This window comes from Stenella coeruleoalba, assembly GCF_951394435.1.
Source record: "Stenella coeruleoalba genome assembly, chromosome: 18".
In the NCBI taxonomy this organism is placed as follows: domain Eukaryota; kingdom Metazoa; phylum Chordata; class Mammalia; order Artiodactyla; family Delphinidae; genus Stenella; species Stenella coeruleoalba.
In genome coordinates, this window is record NC_137164.1 from 3,645,351 (window position 1) to 3,667,082 (window position 21,732).

Genomic DNA, 21,732 nt, shown 5'->3' on the forward strand with positions numbered 1-21,732 from the left:
TTTCCCTAACAGAGCAGAGGTTGGTAGGCACGTGACAGCCTGTTCTCCCCAACGACAGTGATTCCAGGAAAACTGAAGAGGACCCGTGGACAGGCTCTTTCCAGAACCGGGCCAGGGTGGGTCAGCTGTGGCTGGGGAGTATGTGGGCGGCAGCGAGGCCCAGCCCTTCGTGTCCCGTGCTTTCGCCTCCATGGACCCGAGATGGGAGCCCAAGGGCCCATTTTCTCGCGTGGCTACACCCTTCACTGCCTGTCAGCACGGCCGGCTGCTGCCACACGTGCGTTTGGGGATCTTCCATGATCCGCCTTCACTATTTCTCTTTCAGAAATGTTTTGGTTTTTTACTGTTTTTGTTGTTCACACCGGTCTAAACACAGTCTGGACACATTATAATTCCTCTAAGAGTCCAGAAGCCTTTAGAAGTAGGAAGTATAAAGGCTGTATCATCGAAATAGTAACGTGAAAAGCTTAAATCAACCCAACGTCGGGAAATTAATATTATCATGTTTATTTTCTTACATGGCATCCATAAGGTTTATTTTTAAAGTTAGCGTATGTTTATTAAGAAATTGGTCTTATCATACAGCAAATAAGTAGGTCAAGCATTGAGATGATTTTGTGGTACCTACGACGTGCTCCCTATGAGGGCGTAACAGATGTTAGCATTTGTCACTGTGGAGCAAATGTAGATCTTTAGTTTGCAACTGGTATTTTATCTTTTCTTTAACTGAAGTATAGTTGATTTACCATGTTGTGTTAGTTTCAGCTGTACAGCGAAGTGACTCAGTTATACATACATATATATGTATATGTATATATACGTATGTATTCTTTTTCAAATTGTTTTCCCTTATTATTATTGAGTATTGTAGTACTCAATATTACAAAATATTCAGTATAGTGTTCCCTGTGTTATACAGTGGGTCCTTGTTGGGGTATTTTATCTTTTTGTGTGAGACTAATAGCACTCTGTCTTCCTTGGCCAAAGTTTAGCTGACATACTTAATCACACAGTTCATTAAAAATACTCTAGCAACTTTTTCTGCAGTACTTTGTTTTAAAATTTCTAAACTCAGTCACCATTGTGTTTGCTTTGGGCACTTTATAATTCGTCCAAGAATCAAGGCCACTTTAGAAATAGTTAAGCCAATGACTCTATGATAGATATATAATATAGATATGTTAAAAGTTAAAAATGTAAATCTCCAAAGGTCAGGAAATTAAGTAGTTAAGTTGAGGTTGTTATGTTGACAGTAAAATTATTCCTGGTGAGCGTGATGATTCTTTTTGGGAGGGGTGTGCCCAAGAAGCTTGGAGTGCATAAGGTACTTTAGAGATTAATGTGTTATTTGTGACTCTTTCAGAATCACTGACAGTACTTTTTTTTTTTTCTGTTGTATGAGTTCTTTATTTTTAATTTTATTGAAGTATAGTTGACTTACAGTGTTGTGTTCATTTCTGCTGTACAGCACAGTGACTCAGTTATACATACATACGTTCTTTCGTATTATTTTCCACTAGGGCTTATCACAGGGTATTGAATGTAGTTCCCTGTGCTCTACAGTAGGACCTTGTTGTTTATCTAGTGTGATGATTTTAAATGTGATTCATTGTGTCCCCGAAATAGACAGTGACTTCCTGAGATCCATTCTGGACAGATGTGTGAGAAGCAACTGTTCCATGGAATTAGAGAGGGTCATTTTATACGCAGCTGAGGGATCCCTCACAAATGGGGATGTCACATTCTTCCTGCGGGAGGGTCCCACTTTGAAATCATTTCTTAAAAAGGGTTATCTCCTTTCTCAAAAACTGCAAAAAGATTCCATAGTAGAGGTTCAAATAGCAAACGCTTTTTCACGCATCTGCATTATTTTTGAGATCTTCTTATACACAGCTATGCAAGAACACATTTGTTTAGTATGTAAAAGGATTCCTGGCGCTAAAATCAAAATCTAGTTTTGCGGCAGAAAATAAATTAAGCATATTAGGTGTGCTATTTAATATCCTTTGAGAAGCGAAAGAAAGTACATATTTTCAGGGAGGTTTTTAACCTCGGTGACTTGAGCTCTGTCACAACTGTTAGTCAAATTTTCTTTCAATAAATAGTGGTGATTGATAGTTTTCAAACTTTCTAGGCTCTGAAGCCTAAGAGAATAAATGGTCTCTTTCTTAAAAATGATACTTGTTGGTGAGCAGCTGCTGCCCAGCTTCTTTCACGTGCCCCACTTACTGAATCTCTCTTCTAATCTTGCCGGGGATGCCTTTCCAGGAAAATGTGCATCTTTGAGAGATGGAGGATGTAAAAAGAAAAGAAGGAACTGAAAAAATAGGGTCTCCAGCCCTAAAGAGAGATTCTTGGTGCTAGCCTCCATACATGGTTGTTATTACCCTATATAAAAAATAGTCCCCGTGGGCTTCCCTGGTGGCGCAGTGGTTGAGAGTCCGCCTGCCGATGCAGGGGACGCGGGTTCGTGCCCCGGTCCGGGAAGATCCCACGTGCCGCGGAGCGGCTGGGCCCGTGAGCCATGGCCGCTGAGCCTGCGCGTCCGGAGCCTGTGCTCCGCAACGGGAGAGGCCACAGCAGTGGGAGGCCCGCGTACCGCAAAAAAAAAAAAAAAAAAAAAATTCCCCGTGTATTACGTAAATTATTCCACTGTGCTTAGTTGTATGCCGTGCAATCCCAGCAAATAGAAATCCATTTAATTCATTAAGCATTAAAAGAGATTTGACACCGTTAGTCATTTGGGAAATGCAATTAAAACTACTAAATCTAACACAACGTAGCCATTAGAATCTAAGGCTGAAGTTAAACGGACTGCTGGTGTCAGGGTCGACAAGGAGGCGGCATAGCTAGAATGCTCAGACGGGACCGTTGAGAAGGCGACGGTGCAGCCACTTTGGAAAACAGTCTCATGGTTTCCATAAAGTTAAACATGCGTGTGCTCTGCATGTATCTGTATAGACGGTATGACGGAGTAATTTCAATTTAGGTATCTACCCAAGAAAAATAAAAACATGTTCACACAAAGACTAGGATACGAATATTTATAGCAGAATTATTTGGAATATCCTAAAACTGGACACAGCCGCAATGTATAATAACAGGTGAGTGGACAGTTGTGGCACAGTCATACATTGGAATACTCCTTGGAAACAAAAAGGAATAAGCTATTGATAAGTGCAGAAACTTTGGACAGATCTCAAAGGATTCGGCTAAGTGAATAGGCCAGACAGAAAAGACTAGCAACTGTGATTCTATTTGTGTGGCGTTCTAGAAGGGGCAAAACTATAGTAACAGAAGTGGATCAATGATGGCTGGATTCTGGCAGTGGGGGAGGGGAGGGGAGTGCTTGCAAAATGGCTCGGGGGGACATTTGGGGTGATGGAAGTCTTCTGTATTTTCATTGTAGAAGAGGTTCAAAGAAGCTGATTAACAAAAACAAAACAAAAGCAAAAAGACTTCTGTAGAGGTTATATGCTAGTGTGAATTCAGTAAATTGAGTAGATTTCCACTGAGAAGATATTTTTTTTTTTTTTAATCAGAAATGGAAACCTTCTATGGGAGGTAGAGAAAGCCAGTGTAGAGAAAAGCCTGATGGGGGTGGTGATAAAAGGTGATCTGAGGGTACCAGGCAGGCACCTGGGTACCTGTAGCAAGAGTCCACATTATCTCTTTAGGATGTTTGCTTCATGCCTGTGAAGTATAATCTCATCTTCCTTGAAATGATTTGTATTATAGGAAGTCCTTGAAACATGACACATTTAATAGGTTCCTCTTATCTACAGATTCCTCTTCTCTTGAACCTGTGGTCTAGAGGATGAGCGCGACCGTTAGAGGCTCACAGGCCCAAGGTTCATTCAGGAGAAGGTACTTTGCTCCTGAACTTTAAGGCTGAGTGTGATTTGGTTGAGTTGCTGCTCCTGAAACTCGAGCCATCCTGGCTTTTCAGCATCGTCAGCTCTGAGCCCGTTGGAATTTGCAGAACATCAAAGTGAGGGCTGAGGCAGCTGCTGCTACCACGGCGACTCAGAAATTCCTCAGGACACTGCCGAGCTCGGGGAAGGAGACGGTGACCTGCCTCGACAGGGTTCACCGCTGCCGGCACTGTTTAATTTTGAGGAGAGATTCCTGCTATCTGCAAATTGGTAAAAATGCATCCGGGTTCTAGAAAGGGTTGTCTCTCCCGCTTTGTTTATTGAATCTAAAGTGATTAACAGTAGAACTGCCTTCCAGGTCCCATCTGCTTGTAGGCTGAGCGGGGTGCGCTTCAGCTGTGCTCAGGGGCCATCAGAGGAACCTCTGATCTGTGAATCAGCAGAGAGACAACCATTTCCCGAGATCACAGGGTAGCACCGTCTATGGTGTTTATAGAATCTTATTTAAAAACCCGGCAAGGCAGAGACAAGTGCTGACCTTACTGATAAGAAGCGCAGGGTTCATCATACAGCATGTCTGGGGAAAAGTGTCTGGCGTGGCTCAGAGATCAGCCTTTACTCAGAGTTGCCCACTTTTGGCTTTAAGTCCTGTGTGTTTTCAATTGTGAAGGAAAACAAAATGGAAGAACATGTATGCTAAGCTGGAAATATATTTTTTCATAATAATGCCTAAAAGGCAAATTCTAATGAAGAATTTCGGGATGTTTCGTAACTTTCAGGAAATGAAGCCCCAGCCCCGGCTCCCTGTGCCCCCGCTAACAGCCAAGTCCATGGTAACTTCCGTAGTCGGTGTTTTATTAAATTCAGAGACTGCAGTATAAATTTTAGCAACTGGGCTAAGTAGGCATTAACAGGCCCTGGGATCCAGCCACACTTTGTAACATCGTTCCTTTGGGAAAATAGAGTCTAAGTGCCCAATAACTAACTCACAAATAGACTTTTGAACCATGGTCCATTTGAGAATAAGGAACTGTTTGGGATATTAACACCTCCGATTGGCTTGCTCGAGAATTGCACAGAAGGGACCTATATTCTGCCACATGTGTGTGGTGGGCCGAGCTAGTCTGGGTTTGATCAAAGATTATTGCTGAGTGGGCATTGAAAACGTAGGAATTAAAGACCTAAGTAGAGGCTGGAGACAAGGGTAGAGCTGGAAGGATGAATCTGGAGGGAGTTTAGTGGTAGGAAAGATTTTCAGTCTCAAAGGCACAGGTGTGATTCTGAGCAGATGAACTGCCGGGAGAACAGGATGGTTCAGGTAAGGGGGAAGGTTAGGCCTCGAGGACATCGAAGGCAAAGAGTCCAGGATACATGGAATAAGAAGAATCAAGGACCGATCGTTTTTAAGGAAGATGTAACGTAAAAATATACGAGGAAGGCTGAATAGCCCACAAGAAGGTCAGACAAACAGATGCCTTGAAGACCAGTAAATAATCTCTTAAAGATATTACAGTGAAGGCGTAGCTTAGACACATCAGTTAATTTAGGGAGTCAGCACATGTATGGCGCGCCTGCCTTGCGCTCTCGTGATCAGAGATTTTTGGCAAAAGGAGTTTCTGCCTTCATAGAATTTAAAATTTAGTATAATTCCAGCTAAACACAAAAATGAGCCACACCAGGCAAGGTATGATCCTGGTGGGGTCTACAATCTGCCCATCAGGAGAATATTAGGTTTTGTTTAGTTCATTCTTTTGTGTGTGTATTTGCCACCCTGATTGTACTGTAGGACTTATGGGGGTAGATACCATAGAGCATAGTAGGAACTTCAGTAACTACGTCTTGGTTGGTTGACGGTGATAGGTTTGACTCATGTAATTGTTCAGTTGAACCCATTTATGAATGTACTGTACTCTTTACCAGCGTGTGAGAAAGTGCCCGGTCAATGGAATATAAACGTGAAGTCTCTTTTATCGGTGTTGCGTGATTTAGGAATGTTTGGTGTTCTCACTGCAAGTGGACAGCTTGGCCGCCATGTTTCTGCAGGGTGCAGTTCAGCACCGCCAAGGGGTCATTACCCCCATGGGCATCGCCTGCTCCTAGAGGCCTTGCCCTGACCACCTGCCACTCCCAACCCCGCCATGCATTCACAGCCTCATCTCCCGTGCTGTGTATGCTGTCCCTGCAGTTACGATGTGAAAGTAGAAACCTTACTCGAGGCAGTAAACGAGACAGCTTGTTGCTTGCGCACTGACTGTACCCACATGGTCCTTTCAGCTCTATATCCGCTCTGACAAGAAGAGCTGCATCGCCAGTGAGTTCCAGGAGTGACCTTTCGTTTTAGTCAGCTCGGGCTGCTGTAACAGAAGTACCATGGTCTGGGTGGCCTAAACACCGGGAATTTGCTCCTCATGGTTGTGAAGGCTGAAAGCCCAGGATCAAGGTGCCGGCAGATCCAGGGCCCGATGAGGGTTCTCTTCCTGGTTTGTCTTCATGCTGTGTCTTCATGTGGCCGGAGGGGGAGACTAGGGTTGAGGGGTGGAGGGAGGAAGAGGGATCGCACAGCCAGTAACAAGACTGATGCTGACACTGGGACAGCGCAAGCTTTACCGAACGGCCAAAGAATGGAGAAGCGGCCAACTGGGTTGAGAAGCTGACACGTATACCAAATATATAGGAGGGTCAGAGTGAAAGGGAGGGATTTGGAAAGAGGAGCAGGAATATTCAGGGGTTATCCGGGAATAGGGATGTGTTTGGACCCGGAACTGATGTAATACTCCTTTTCAGTCGTCGTTTGGGTTTTTCTGGTTGTTGTCATGGCAACTGTCAACTGTCCTGGCACTGGTGGGTGTGTCATTTAGCAGCTCACGAGTGTACAGTGAGGCTCAAAGTCCACTGGAAGTCAAGTCTTCCGCCATCTTGGGCCTAGATGTTTCTAAGCAGTTCTTGTCAGCTTCCTCCTGAAACTTAGATAAGAGCTATTGGTTTCCATTCCCGGGAAGGGCAGGGGTATGATTCCGGGGCAACAGCCTTGGTAACATCAGGAACATAGTTTTCTCAGCATGTTTCTCCCATCATATTCCCTTTGCTCAGGCTTCTCCTGGTGGTACCCCTCCGCATCATGCCCGAGCCTCCCACAGTGATAGGTGGCCAACCGCCAACACTTGGACCTCCCCCAGGAAGAAGAGCTGTCAGTGTCCGGTCTGTCCTCGTGCACACTCCAGAAATAATCCCAAGCAGAGAAAGTACCCTTCATAATATCACTGCCTCTGCGTAGCTCCACTGGTGCTGTGTCCCCATAAAGAAGAGCCGTAGGCAGGGTCTGCGCACCTCAGGGACTTGTGCCCTCAGCCTCTTCCTCGAAGGACCCTGGGCTGGTCTGAGCCTCTGCCACGGCGCCGGCTTGCTGTCCGTGGACCAAATCTGCAAACCGGCCTGATTGCTTTGGCGAGACGTTTCCCAGGAGGGTTTTCTGTCTGCTGTGCTTGGACCCCGGCAGGCACGCCCTCCAGAGTTGCCCGGACCTGTCTGATTCCCCCGGTGACACCCCCAGGCTGCCAAGCTGGGGTTTCCCTAAGTGGGTGGAATTTTCTTCTCTACCCAAACTCTAAAGGGCAGGCTGTTTGCACAGATAAAGTAAACATAGATGTTTTGTTTGAGATTCGGGATTACGCAACTAACCAAGAGTTAGAAGTATAAAGTGTCCTTTATTTTTAGTAAAAGTCAATTTAACTTTTTTTCTTAGAGCATTATTTTATCAATTCCTCTATTATTGCATTGACAAAGCAGGCGTTGTCACTTAGGGCATTTATTCACTGTCTGAAGTGGCGGAGGTGTGTGTTTTCCTTGGTGTAGGAAGTTCTTCATGAATAAATAGTAACAGGAAGCGGAATGGGTTTCATTGGATGCTAATTATATGCCAAGTAGATTACCCCGAGTAGCTCACTTTTCATAAGAAAAGTGCTATGAAGTGAGTATTCGAAGTGAGCATCCTTAGCTCTGTTTTACCCTCGAGAAAACTGCTGTTTAAAGAGGTTCTTTATTTTGCCCAAGGTCACAGAGGTGGTAAGTGGAGAGTCGGGACCAGACCCCAGGCCGCCTAACCATAGCACCCCAACTGTGCCTTAGGCGCAGATTTTTAATATTGTCAGAGTCTCTTGTTTAAAGGGTAACCGAGCAGTAAGATAGTATGTTCTGCTTCTCACTTGGTGATGGTAGCTGATCCTCAGTTTAACGAGGGCTGGAAGAATCCCTGTTCATTCCACATATTTCTTTTTTTTTTTTTTTTTTGCGGTACGCGAGCCTCTCTCACTGCTGTGGCCTCTCCCGCTGCGGAGCACAGGCTCCGGATGCGCAGGCTCAGCGGCCGTGGCTCACGGGCCCAGCCGCTCCGCGACATGTGGGATCCTCCCAGACCAGGGCACGAACCCGTGTCCCCTGCATCGGCAGGCGGACTCTCAACCACTGCGCCACCAGGGAAGCCCCCACATATTTCTTAATTGTAATTTATGTTACCAGATGATAGATGTAAATATAACTTAATAGCCGAAGGACAGTTGTCCAGACGGAATAATTTCAGCTGACCTATGTACTTCCCTGATTAACTTAAGCAGGCTTTTCATCATGAACCAAAAATTGTCTTTTGTATATTATATTTGAACTTGATATCCTATTCGTAATCACAGATTCCATTGGAAGATCAGAACGTCCTTGTTTTTAAATCTCAAAAGTGGTTCTATGCTTTAATTCCATCTGATCGTAGACATCACACCAAAGCACTTATTTAGGTTGGTAGCAATGTTTTAAAACGTATTGGCAGTTTAATTTATTGGATATTTTTTGTAACATGAAAAAATTATCAGTTCGTTTCTTACTCTGATGATACGTGGAGAGAAATGGTTTAATCTGCAGATCTCAGCAGAGAATGGAAATTCATCTTTTGTGTTATTTTTATATCCTCTAATATCTTTTGGATGCTTTAAAGGTGACCTTGTGTGAACTGAGAGATGCTTGGCATTTAAACTCCAGCAACGTTACCTTTTCCCCAAAAATGTATTTGTTTTTATGGAGTTTCCTGTTCTAGGGACACCAAGAATAATATGTGTGTAGTGTAAAGGAGGGGAGAGAAAGATAGTCATCAGAACCTAAGCAATTAAAGTTCCAATGGAGAAGAATTTGGATAGACGGCAACCAGAGTAGGTTATTGTAAATATCAAATGTAAATATCACTATGATATTCCCTAGCAGTCCAGTGGTTAAGACTTGGCCTTCCAATGCAGGGGGTGCGGGTTCTTTGGGGAGCTGAGGTCCTGCATGCCTTGGGGCCAAAAAAATCAAAACATAAAACAGAAGCAATATTGTAACAAATTCAATAAAGGCTTTAAAAATTGTACACATCAAAAAAAAAGCTTTAAAAAAAAAAATTTCACGATGGGGATGTTTTCACCCATAGCACAGACCCAGAGGGCAGGCCAGTGTCATTTAATGTGTAAATATGCCAAGTTGAGCTCTGTATGTTTCACATTAGAATGGGCATGTTTTCATTTTAAGGAACGTACTTTGGATTTCTGGGCCTTTCTTTCTGCTTTTTGAAAGCTTCTGTTTTTGATTTATTAAAATGTGACACGTCCGCCCCCCCCCCCCTTGTTTCAGGCCACGCGGGCAGCCATTACTCAGCACTGCGCTGACCTTGGGAGTCTTCTAGGCAAGGAGAACGACGCGGCCCTCATCATCGACGGGCACACCCTGAAGTACGCGCTGTCCTTCGAGGTCAGGAGAAGCTTCCTGGACTTGGCCCTCTCGTGCAAAGCGGTCATATGCTGCAGGTAGGCTCACGGAGGCTGCCCGAGACTCATATTCTGACTTGTCTGAGTCCTGGGTTTACGTGAAAGAACCATTCATGGGAATAAGCTTTGGGGGAAAAAAAAAAAGCAAAACAATAATACACATTCAACTGTCCGCTCACAGATTGCACGCAAGGCGGTTAGTGGTTTTTGCATTTTTGTTTTGTTTATTGACTTCTGAGCAGATCAGAGTGATCAAAGCCAGGGTCTCTGGTCATATTCACAGAGGTAAAATGAAACACTCGGTCTCCAGCTCGTGGCATGTTACAAGGGTCCCAGGGACTTGGTTCCTTGGTTCCGGAAGGATGCTCTCAACTTCCAAGTCTTGTGGGGTTTGGATGCCTCTTTCCTGAGGGACCGTCGGTGCTGCTTTTCAGTCCACAAGGAGCTTTGGCTGGGGACCGTGCTGTGACAATTTTTGTTTTAAGGCCTAACCAGATGCCCCTGCTGGCTTTTCTCGAAATCTGGAAAGGGTTTTTAGGGTGGGATTGTTAACAACCCATTGGCTACTGGCTATACAAGGTCCAGTTTTGATAGAGATTTGAAAGTCAGGCAAATTATAGGCAGACCTGGGAGATACTATCGGTTTGTTTCTAGACCACCACAATAAAGCGAATATTGCAATAACACAGGTCAGGAGAATTTTTTGGTTTCTCAGTGTGTGTATAAGTTATTTTTACACTATACTGTGGTCTATTAAGTGTGCAGTAACATTGTGTCTAAAAAATGTACAAATAAATCAGAAATATCTTATTGCTAAAAACATGCTAACCATCACCTGAGCCTTCAGCGGCGGTCATTTTTGCCGTCCAGGGTTTGAAATATTTTAAGAATTACCAAAACGTGACACAGAGTCACAGAGATACAAAGTGAACAGATGCTGCTGGAAAAAAGAGCACCAGTAGATTTGCTCAGCTCAGGGTTGCCACAAGCTTTCCATTTGTAAAAAACACAGTATCTGGTGAAGTGCAATAAAGCAAAACACGATATAAAGAGAAGAAACTAAAGAAAGACGAGCAGCACCATCCCAGTTTTGCAGCAAACAACTTGAAAGGTGAGAGGGGAGCTTCCCGTTTCTGAAAGCACTGTGTTCAGGCCGCGCCTCGTATGTGGTTGTTAAATGCTCAATGCATATTGCCGGATTCATCATTTCACTGCTGCCTGTTCTTATATTTTACGGTTATACACTTTTCCTACATTGTTTCCTTTGATACTTTCTCAGAAGCCTGTTATCAAGATGCTTTGAACTTCCTTGCTGTTTTAAGTCTCTGAGGAGCGCCTCCTGTGGGTTTGAGCCTGGTCCAGTTAGAATAACCGTTGTCACATTGACAAGTGGCCTTGGCATTTCTGCCTTACCCGAAGGCCCTGGTGATGCCATGCGTCTCTGCCCAGACTGCAGGACCCTGCCCGCTGGGGATGCCCAGCCGGTCTGAGGGCAAGCCCCGCTGCCCTGCCATCAGGAAGGTCTTCTCTCCCAGGTCTCCCCAGCCTTGCCCCCTCCTCCTACTGGTTTCTGTACGAGACCAAAGAATCTGTTCTCACTGTCCCCATGAGTGCACCTCCCCCCAGAGCCCTGACCGTCTGTCTTCACATAATGATATTCCGTGTCTTTTCTCTGTCCTGATCCCTTTTCGTAATTTGGAACCTGCCACCGAAGGCCAGGGGGCGCTGGAGGCTGGTGGGGCCTCCCTGCTGGAGAGAAATGTTGCTTTTGTGCGTGTGGCTGTAGGACATCTGAGGACCATGGGGGCGAGGAACAGATTCAAATGCGCTTGAAACAATGGATGAGAAGCCCATTTTGCCTGGAAGTCAGGACGCTCAGTACAGCTTTGAGGGACCTGAGACAGTGAGGGATGATCAGAGCATCTGGAAATGAAAGACCGTGCTTCCTGGTTTTATGGTGGTCCCCTCCCTTTTTAATTTATTTTTATTTTTTATTTTTTGTTTTGTTTTTGTTTTTGTTTTTTTTTGCGGTACGCGGGCCTCTCACTGTTGTGGCCTCTCCCGTTGCAGAGCACAGGCTCCGGACGCGCGGGCTCAGCGGCCATGGCTCACGGGCCCAGCCGCTCCGCAGCATGTGGGATCCTCCCGGACCGGGGCACGAACCCGCGTCCCTGCATCGGCAGGCGGACTCTCAACCGCTGCGCCACCAGGGAAGCCCTGTTGATACTCTTTGACTATTATGAGTTATGCTGCTGTGAAGATTCATGTACGAGGTTTTGTATGGATTTCTGTGTTTATTTCTCTTGGGTACACACCCAGGAGGGAAGGTGCTGGGTCAGGAAGTAACTGTATATTTAACCTTTGGAGGAACCGTCTGACTGGCTTCCAAAGTGACTGCACTGTTTTATATTCTCACTAGCAGTGTGTGAAGGTTCCAGTTTCTCCACATGTAGGCTAACGCTTGTTATTATCCATCTTTCGATTGGGTATCCTAGTAGGTGTGAGGCGATTCCTCATTGTGGGTTTTTTTAAATTTTTTATTTTTTACTATTTATTTGGTCGCGCTGGGTCTTAGTTGCGGCAGGCGGGCTCTGTAGTTGCAGCTCACCAGCTCCTTAGCTGCAGCATGCGTGTGGGATCTAGTTCCCTGAACAGGGATCGAACCTGGGCCCCCTGCATTGGGACTGTGGAGTCTTATCCACTGCGCCACCAGGGAAGTCTGTCATTGTGGTTTTGATAGGCACTTCCCTGATGGTTGACGATGCTGAGAATCTTTTCATATGCGTATTGGCCATTTATATATCTTGTTTGGAGAAATGTCTGTTCAAGTCCTTTGCACATTTTTTTAGTGGGATTATTTGTCTCTTGTATTATTGAGTTGTAAGAGTTCTTTATGTATTCTGGATAAAGTATTTATCAGATATATTATTTACAAATGTTTTTTCTCCTTCTGTAGGCTGTCTTTTCATTTTCTCAGTGGTACTGTTTGTAGCACAAAAGATGTTAATTTTCATGAAGCGTTTTTTCTTCTGTCCCTTGTGTTTTGGTGTCGTTATCTAACAAGCCCACTTTTCTGAGCAGTTGGCACCGCACTTTCTTTCCTGGATTCCACTGGGAAGGTTTAGATGAGGGACGTACACAGGGCAAGAAGGCTAGAAAGAATGATGGGGAAGGACTTGCTCACAATTTCCCCCTTTGGTCTACGTCGTTAAGTGGTTGGGTAGGCAGCACCTGATGTCTACGAAGTGTCACCACCCGAGGTGGTCACTGTCTCACGTAGAGCCTGAGGTCACGGTGAGAAAGTCAACGGTCCCCAGCAGTTGCCACGTTAGGGAGCCGTCACCGCGCTGTGGCGGTGAGCAGAGACACACCACACCAGAAACAGCAAGAGATGCGGAAAATCTGGTAAACTGTAGCACACGTGCTCTAACTTCATGGTTTTTCAGAGGGAAATCAGAACGAGTCCGTTTGGATTCTCAGGGGAGAGCCAGGAATGCCTTCCAGGCTCTATGGGAGTACGCGCTCTGCTTGCCAGGTGCTTGATACCAAAGAAAAACATCTTTTTCCCCTTCTGACTGTGAGTGCGCTCAGAGGGCTTCGTGTGTCACATCACGCTGTACCCCTAACGGCTCCACAGGAAGGCGTTCAAACTGGAATTGGCACTGAAAGAGGAAATTTCAAATTAAATACGGTTACTGTCTACAAAATAGAAACACTAACTGAGAAAAGGAATCCAGGATGGTGCACTATTTTACCTTCAGGAGACTTTTCTTGGCTGGTCTCGTACTTCAGATTAAGGAAAAGAAAAAAGAACCCACAGACTTTTTTTTTTAATTTTTTTTAAAGCACTCACTTTTCAGATGTGCTTTCTATTCACTGAGAATTTAAACATCAGTTAAATTTAATATGTGACTTCAAATATAAGGTTCACCTTTTCACACTTTTCATCTTTAAAATGCAATAGTTATAAAAGTTACCCTTTTCTCCAATAACAAAGTAGTTTTTTTTTTTTCAGAAAATAATTTTTCAGTGAAATTGTGATGCACTGTCTCCCAGCTGTATTGATTCAGAGACTGGCAAAGGTTGTGTGAAAATGGATAAATACTTTTAAACTAAAAAATACTTCAGGCAGCAGAAAGAGGGAAAGTCTAAGAATTTGTTAAAGAGTTCGCTGAGATTGGAATCACACTATTTTGCTAATTACACATTGCTATTCCCGAGTATTTTACACGTGGTTAAAATCCTCAAAAAGTCATCATCTGGTCAGCGGAACAGTTACCGGTCAAGGTGGACGGCAGTTTACTGTTGTCTGGCAGGGGTGTTATTTGTTGAGGTGTAAACTGGTTTGTCCAGTAAGATCTTTATTTTAGGCTTGATATTGGCCGTTCCTGGGCATCGTAGGAGAACAGAGACAAGGCTGGTCTTTGCCTTAAGTGCGAATGATCAATGTGTGTCTGTAGCCCTTGCCTGTCGGGCACGCCCCTCCTCCTTGAAATCAGACCTCCTCCAGGAAGACCTCCATCTTGCCGTATGCACAGCCTCTCAATTCCGTTCTGGATTCGTCCTCAGCCTCTGATATCCAGGGCTCCCCTTGGATTCTGTTTCCGTGACACCCCCCTCTTCTCCCTAGTTATGTATTCCCCCGTGGGCTCTTTCACAGCACCTTGGAAATGCTGTGTTTCCAGGGTTTGCCCTTGGCCCTGTTGTATTCCCACCCTGCGTCTTTCTCTGCCGCCTGCCCTCTGCTCACCCACCTTCCCCATCAGTGATCCTCAGCGCTAGTCGTAATGGCCAGAAGGTGGACACAACCCGAGTGTCGATCGATGGATGAATGGGCAAGCAGAATGCGGTCTGGCCATACAGTGGACTTTTTTTCAGCCATAAGAAGGAATGAAACACTGATACGTGCTACAGCGTGGGTATACCTCGAAAACATAGGTAGGGAAAGAAGCCGGTCACAAAAGACCACATATTGTAGGATTCCATTCCTATGACATATTCAGAATAAGCACATGCACCCAGAGGGAACGCAGATGAGCGGTTTTCAGGGGCTGGGGGAGGAGGAATTGGGAGTGACCTTTTAGTGGGTACGAGGTCTCCTTTTGGCGATGATAGTGTTCTGGAATTTGATAGGGGTGATGGTTGCACAGCATTGTGAACGTACTAAATGCCACTGAATTGTTACACTTTAAGTGGTTAATTTTATGTTAACTTTACCTTAAAGATATAGGCGAATGAACACAAGAACGCATCCCTTGAATTGAAATGTTTGTTGAATGAAAAAAATGAAATGTTGGATGGAAGTTTTATTTATTTGCACAAAATTTTTGTTGAGAGACCACAAACAAAGAAGGTCGTGATCCCCAGATCGTACCCCAGAACAATTAAATCAGAAGTCTAGGAAGTTTACGAACTTCCAGGTGGTTCTGGTGAGTCGTCAGGGTTGAGAGTAGATGACCTTCCCAGTCTGCGTGTCCAGCGTGGCCTCTTCCTTGAGCTCCAGATCTGTAGATCCATCTACACCTGGGATTTTTCACACTGACGTTCTTGGGCACCTTTAGTTGGAATGTGACTGAGCGGGTCACCATCCTCTCTGGTCCCCGCACTGCCTCATCCCTGCTGGTCTCCCCACTGGTCCTCCTAGTTTACTGTCTCAGTGATACAGTACAGTGGTACTCCTCTCCGTTGCCAGGGCCTTCTCATCGCGGAACAGGCAGGATGTTATATCCAAGGGACTTTTAGAGAGACTAAACCGTATAAACAAATTACGATGTCGAGGTCTGAAACTGCAGTCTCGCGATTTGTTGATCTTTGATAAGTGTTGTCTTGGTTTTTATAAATGAGGAAATAAGAGCCTGAGACAAATTATATCATCTTGCCCCCGGGTTCAGCAGGTGATAGAGGCGTTAGCCGTGCTTGCTGGATCTGAATGAGATCAGGGCCTCTGCTCTTGAGTCATGTAATTGTCTCTGCCAGCAGAGCCATGGTCCCATGTTTATTACTGTCAAGACTCAGTTTCAGATGACACGTTTGGCTTTTAACACATTTTTCAAAAAGTAGAATTTGTTTACACCGATTTAGCATAAAGTCTTGTGGGATTTATCATTCTCCAGGGGGATAACAGTCATGTAGAAAATGGGTAAACCGTTTTCAGTGTGTTGAAGAAGTTCTCTGTTCTCTCTTCCTTGTTTTCCTTTACTTAAAACGACCGTCTTTCTTGTTTTCTCATTTTTCCTTTTTCTGTGCAGCTCTTTATTTCTGTCAAAATGGGGATCAATTTCGTAGGCACAGATGGGAGCTGGGGGGACACTTCGACCTCTTGAGAACATTGAGAAGTTTAAAAGGTTTGTATTGTCAGGAAAAGAGTCATGAAAGAGTCATCAGGGCTCCCCTTGTGAGGGAGCTGATAGATGGCCTCACTGCAGCCCCCTGCAAACACAGGAGATGCTCAGGGCCCCAGTGCCGCCACCCGGGCAGACGTGATTTATGGCTCTGAGTCTCTGGGCAGGAGATGGAGTGGAAGGAAAACATCACAGCAGAGATTTCCCCCTGATTGTGCAAATTAGGGACCTCAGAAGACATCGTTTATTTTCTCCAATGTGTTTAGACTTCTGTCTTTCAGGATCGATTTGAAGATAAACATGTATGTACTTACTCTGATACCGCAGGAGTAAAGACACTCCAGAGGAGAGGGCTGAGGGAGAACAACCAATGTTTCCAGAAACTTTCGGGGCTGATTTTGCTAACTGTAGAGTGATTTATATTTCTTGTGGAGAAAAGTTAGAAAGGGCAGATAAGCAAGAAGAAAAAACACAGCATTCACAGTCCCGTAGACTAGAGATCATTACTGTTAGCAATTGGTATTTAAATGGAGATCTTTTTCAGTTAAAATGCTTTTTCTTGAAAGAGCGTTAGCCAGTTCACAATATGTAAAGTGAAAAGATGCTACACAGTTTCTACGGCAAATAGTAACATAAAATGTGTTTTAAAAAAGCTTTGTAGTGTTCTGTTATGAAAACACAATGGTTGGTTTAATTTATTCCTAGTTGTTGAATATTCAGGTTAAGAGGGGTTTTTTCACTATTTTAAGTATCACTATGAATAAGATTTTTGTAGCTCAGTCTTTGCAAGGACACATGATGATTGCTGTACAATAATAATGCATTCAAGAGTAAGCAACATAGGGACTTCCCTGGTGGCGCAGTAGTTAAGAATCCACCTGCCAATGCAGGGGACACAGGTTCGATCCCTGATCCGAGAAGATCCCACATGCCGCTGAGCAACTAAGCCCGTGCGCCACAGCTACTGAGCTTGCGCTCTAGAGCCCGCGAGCCACAGCTGCTGAGCCCGCGTGCCTAGAGCCCGTGCTCCGCAACAAGAGAAGCCACCGCAACGAGAAGCCCGCGCACCGCAACGAAGAGTAGCCCCCGCTCGCCGCAACTAGAGAAAGCCCGCGCGCAGCAGCAAAGACCCAACGCAGCCAAAAATATATAAATAAATTTTTTTAAAAAAGTAAGCAGCACAGAAATTTGCAAAAGTCTCTGTGCCCGTTCCCTAGGAAAGCAAAGGGATGTGTCTTAGGTACAGTCAGTAGCTCACTCCCTGCCTGGTTGGGAGACACGTGCTGTCCCCTGTTTAGTCAGCAGAGCTGGACTTTGTTAGTCTCACTTGGGAAAGGGAGCAGATGAGAGATTATTTTGTGGCAGGACACATATGAGCAGACTCTAGAGAGAAACTGATGCTGCATTTTGACATGCTGACAGTCTGTCGTTCCCACGCCTGGCTCGGTCTTATACCCGTTTTGTGGACTCTCTGAAGCCTCTGACGCCCTTATCCAAACCCTGTGCATCGGTCCTTCCTGGGGACTGCGCCTGTGGAAGGGAATTGCCTCTTCCCACTTGGTCTCCACTCCGGCTGGGGGTGTGATGGACGCCAAGACATCTCAGGATGCTGTGCATTTCTTGTGTGGTATCTTTCAGCCTGTGAACCATCCCCAAGAATCGTATCAAAACAGAGTTCAGACACACTAATTAAAATTGTACCACCGATCATGTTTTGATTGGCCTCTATGTTGGTGGGGATCCAGTCATACAGTTGTAAAAATAAAACTTTTCTTTGGTTTCTTTCATGGTGTGATTTCTCAGCATCCTACATGTTTAGTTAAAAGTCAGTTCCCTCCTTGGATCTTTTATTCCAGAGAGCGTTATTAACTTGTCGAGGTTGTAAGCCTATCCTTGGGTTGTTTGTATTACGGCTTACTGTATGTTTGCCCATTTGTTGATTAAATGCAATTAAGGGAGAATTCATTTTCAGACAGGTTTTTGGGGGTGAGCTCTAAAATGAATGCTATTATTTGAATGATTGCAGCAATTTATGTGGTCCTAACTGGCCTTATTGTTAGTCTGCAAAGATGAGTGCTCAGATGTAACAGGTCTTGGGCAGCATGTTGAATGAAAACAATTTCCAGAAGCCCAGTGTGTAAGAAATGTTTTTCCACCCACAGGTTTTACTAGTATTTCTCTGGAATGAAAATTAGGCGGATGAAGATTTTGTAGTGTTGAAAAAAATCGCTTGTGTTAACCATTGTAGAGACTGGCATATTTGGAGATTTCGGAGTATTAATCCAGCATAGAAAAAGGAATCCCTTTCTAAACATTTCTAGCATAGAAAAAAATTCTTATTAAACTTTTGTAAACCAAAGATAATTTTGGTGATGACTCATGTTTAGAAGTTAAGGACTGTTTTCATCTTAAATAACTATTTCAGGAAATAATTTATGCTTATCATTCTGCGAGATCAACTTTTGACTTTTAGGGATTTCTATTATGTTTGATTCTCTCCTCCAGGTAAAAGTTACATGTTATCACTATTTATTTTATTTTTTTAAAAGATCATTATTGGAGTATAATTGCTTCACAATGCTGTGTTAGTTTCTGTTGTACACCAAAGTGAATCAGCCATATGCATACCTATGTCCCCATATCCCCTCCCTCTTGAGCCTCCCTCCCACCCTCCCTATCCCACCCCTCTAGGTCATCGCAAAGCACCGAGCTGATCTCCCTGTGCTATGCAGCTGCTTCCCACTAGCTATCTGTTTTACATTTGGTAGTGTATATATGTCGATGCCACTCTCACTTCGCCCCAGCTTCCCCCTCCCAGCCCGTGTCCTCAAGTCCATTCTCTATGTCTACGTCTTTATTCCTGCCCTGCCACTAGGTTTGTCAGTACCTTTTTTTTTTTAAGATTCCATATATATGCATTAGCATACAGTATTTGTTTTTCTCTTCCTGACTTACTTCACTCTGTATGACAGACTCTAGGTCCATCCACCTCACTACAAATAACTCAATTTCGTTTCTTTTTATGGCTGAGTAATATTCCATTGTATATATGTGCCACATCTTCTTTATCCATTCATCTGTCGATGGACACTTAGGTTGCTTCCATGTCCTGGCTATTGTAAACAGTGCTGCAGTGAACACTGTGGTACCTGTCTCTTTTTGAATTATGGTTTTCTCAGGATATATGCCCAGTAGTGGGATTGCTGGGTCGTATGGTAGTTCTATTTTTAGTTTTTTAAGGAACCTCCATACTGTTCTCCATAGTGGTTGTATCAATTTACATTCCCACCAACATTGCAGGAGGTTCCCTTTTCACCACACCCTTTCCAGCATTTATTGTTCCTAGATTTTTTGATAATGGCTATTCTGATCGGCATGAGGTGATACCTCATTGTAGTTTTGATTTGCATTTCTCTAATTAGAGATGTTGAGCATCTTTTCATGTGCCTCTTGGCCGTTGTATATCTTCCTTGGTAAAATGTCTATTTAGGTCTTCCGCCCATTTTTTAACTGGATTGTTTTTCTTTTGATATTGAGCTCCATGAGCTGTTTGTATATTTTGGAGATTAATCCCTTGTCTGTTGTGTCATTTGCAAATATTTTCTCCCATTCTGAGGGTTTTCTTTTTGTCTTGTGTATGGTTTCCTTTCTGTGCAAAAGCTTTGAAGTTTAATTAAGTCCCATTTGTTTAATTTTGTTTTTATTTCCTTTACTCTAGGAGGTGGGTCAAAAAAGATCTTGCTGTGGTTTATGTCAAAGAGTGTTTTTCCTATGTTTTCCTCTAAGAGTTTAATAGTGTCTGGCCTTAGATTTGGGTCTTTAATCCATCTGGAGTTTATTTTTGTGTATAGTGTTAGGGAGTGCTCTAATTTCATTCTTTTACATGTAGCTGTCCAGTTTTCCCAGCACCACTTACTGAAGAGGCTGTCTTTTCTCTATTGTATGTTCTTGCCTCCTTTGTTGTAAATTAGGTGCCCATATGTGCGTGGGTTTATCTCTGGGCTTTCTATCCTGTACCATTGATCTATATTTCTGTTTTTGTGCCAGTACCATACTGTCTTGATTACTGTAGCTTTGTGGTATAGTTTGAAGTCAGGGAGCCTGATTCCTCCAATTCCGCTTTTCTTTCTCAAGATTGCTTTGGCTATTCGGGGTCTTTTGTGTTTCCATACGAATTGTAAAATTTTTTGTTCTAATCTGTGAAGTATGCCACTGGTAGTTTGATAGGGATTGCACTGAATCTGTAGATTGCTTTGGGTAGTATAGTCATTTTCACAATATTGATTTTTCCAATCCAAGAACATGGAATATTTCTCCATCGGTTTATGTCATCTTTGACTTCTTTCATCAGTGTTTTATAGTTTTCTGAGTACAAGTCTTTCACCTCCTTAGGCAGGTTTATTCCTAGGTATTTTATGCTTTTTGTTGCGATGGTAAATGGGATTGTTTCCTTAATTTCTCTTTCTGATTTTTCGTTGTTGGTGTATAGGAATGCCAGAGATTTCTGTGCATTAATTTTTTATCCTGCAACCTTACCAGATTCATTGATTAGTTCTAGTAGTTTTCTGGTGGCATCTTTAGGATTTTCTATGTATAGTGTCATGTCATCTGCAAACAGTGACAGTTTTACTTCTTCTTTTCCAGTTTGTATTCCTTTTATTTCTTTTCTTTCTCTGTTGCTGTGGTTAGGACTTCCAAAACTATGTTGAATAAGAGTGGTGAGAGTGGACATCCTTGTCTTGTTCCTAATCTTAGTGGAAATGCTTTCAGTTTTTCAACATTGAGTATGATGCTTGCTGTGGGTTTGTCATATATGGCCTTTATTATGTTGAGGTAGGTTCCCTCTATGCCCATTTTCTGGAGAGTTGAAAATTGCTGTTGAATTTTGTCAAAAGCCATTTCTGCATCTATTGATATGATCATATGGTTTTTACTCCCTAGTTTGTTAATGTGGTGTATCACATTGATTGATTTGCATATATCGAAGAATCCTTGCATCCCACTTGATCATGGCATATGATCCTTTCAGTGTGTTGTTGGATTCTGTTTGCTAGTATTTTGTTCAGGAGTTTTGCACCTATGTTCATCAGTGATACTGGTCTGCAATTTTCTTTTTTTGTGATACCTTTTTCTGGTTTTGGTATCAGTGTGATGGTGGTTTCGTAGAATGAATTTGGGAGTGTTTCTCCCTCTGCAATTTTTTGGAAGAGTTTGAGAAGAAGGATTGGTGTTAGCTCTTCTGTAAATGTTTGATAGAATTCGCCTGTGAAGCCATCTGGTCCTGGACTTTTGTTTGTTGGAAGATTTTTAATTATGGTTTCAATTTCATTACTTGTGATAGGATCGTCTGTTTGTATTTTCTAATTCTTCCTGGTTCAGTCTTGGAAAACTGTACCTTTCCAAGGATTTGTCCATTTCTTCATGGTTGTCCATTTTATTGGCATATAGTTGTTTGTAGTAGTCTCTTATAATCCTTTGTATTTCTTCAGTGTCAGTTGTGATTTCTCCTTTTTCATTTCTAATTTTATTGATTTGCATCCTCTCCCTTTTTTTCTTGATGAGTCTGGCTAAGGGTTTATCGATTTCGTTTATCTTCTCAAAGAACCAGCTTTTAGTTTTATTGAACTTTGCTTTTGTTTTCTTCGTTTCTATTTCATTTATTTCTGCTCTGATCTTTATGATTTCTTCTACTGACTTTGGATTTTCTTTGCTCTTCTTTCTCTAGTTGTTTTA

At 43.5% G+C, this 21,732-nt stretch overlaps 1 protein-coding gene across 1 annotated transcript in view; it reads left to right on the forward strand.

The window, feature by feature from the left end:
* ATP8A2 (ATPase phospholipid transporting 8A2) overlaps positions 1-21,732 on the forward strand; it is a 438,273-nt gene that overhangs the window by 148,832 nt on the left and 267,709 nt on the right. Inside the window, exon 25 of the mRNA XM_079903371.1 lies at positions 9,525-9,697. Coding sequence (XP_079759497.1) covers positions 9,525-9,697 — 173 coding nt within the window. The remainder of the gene's footprint in view (positions 1-9,524; positions 9,698-21,732) is intronic.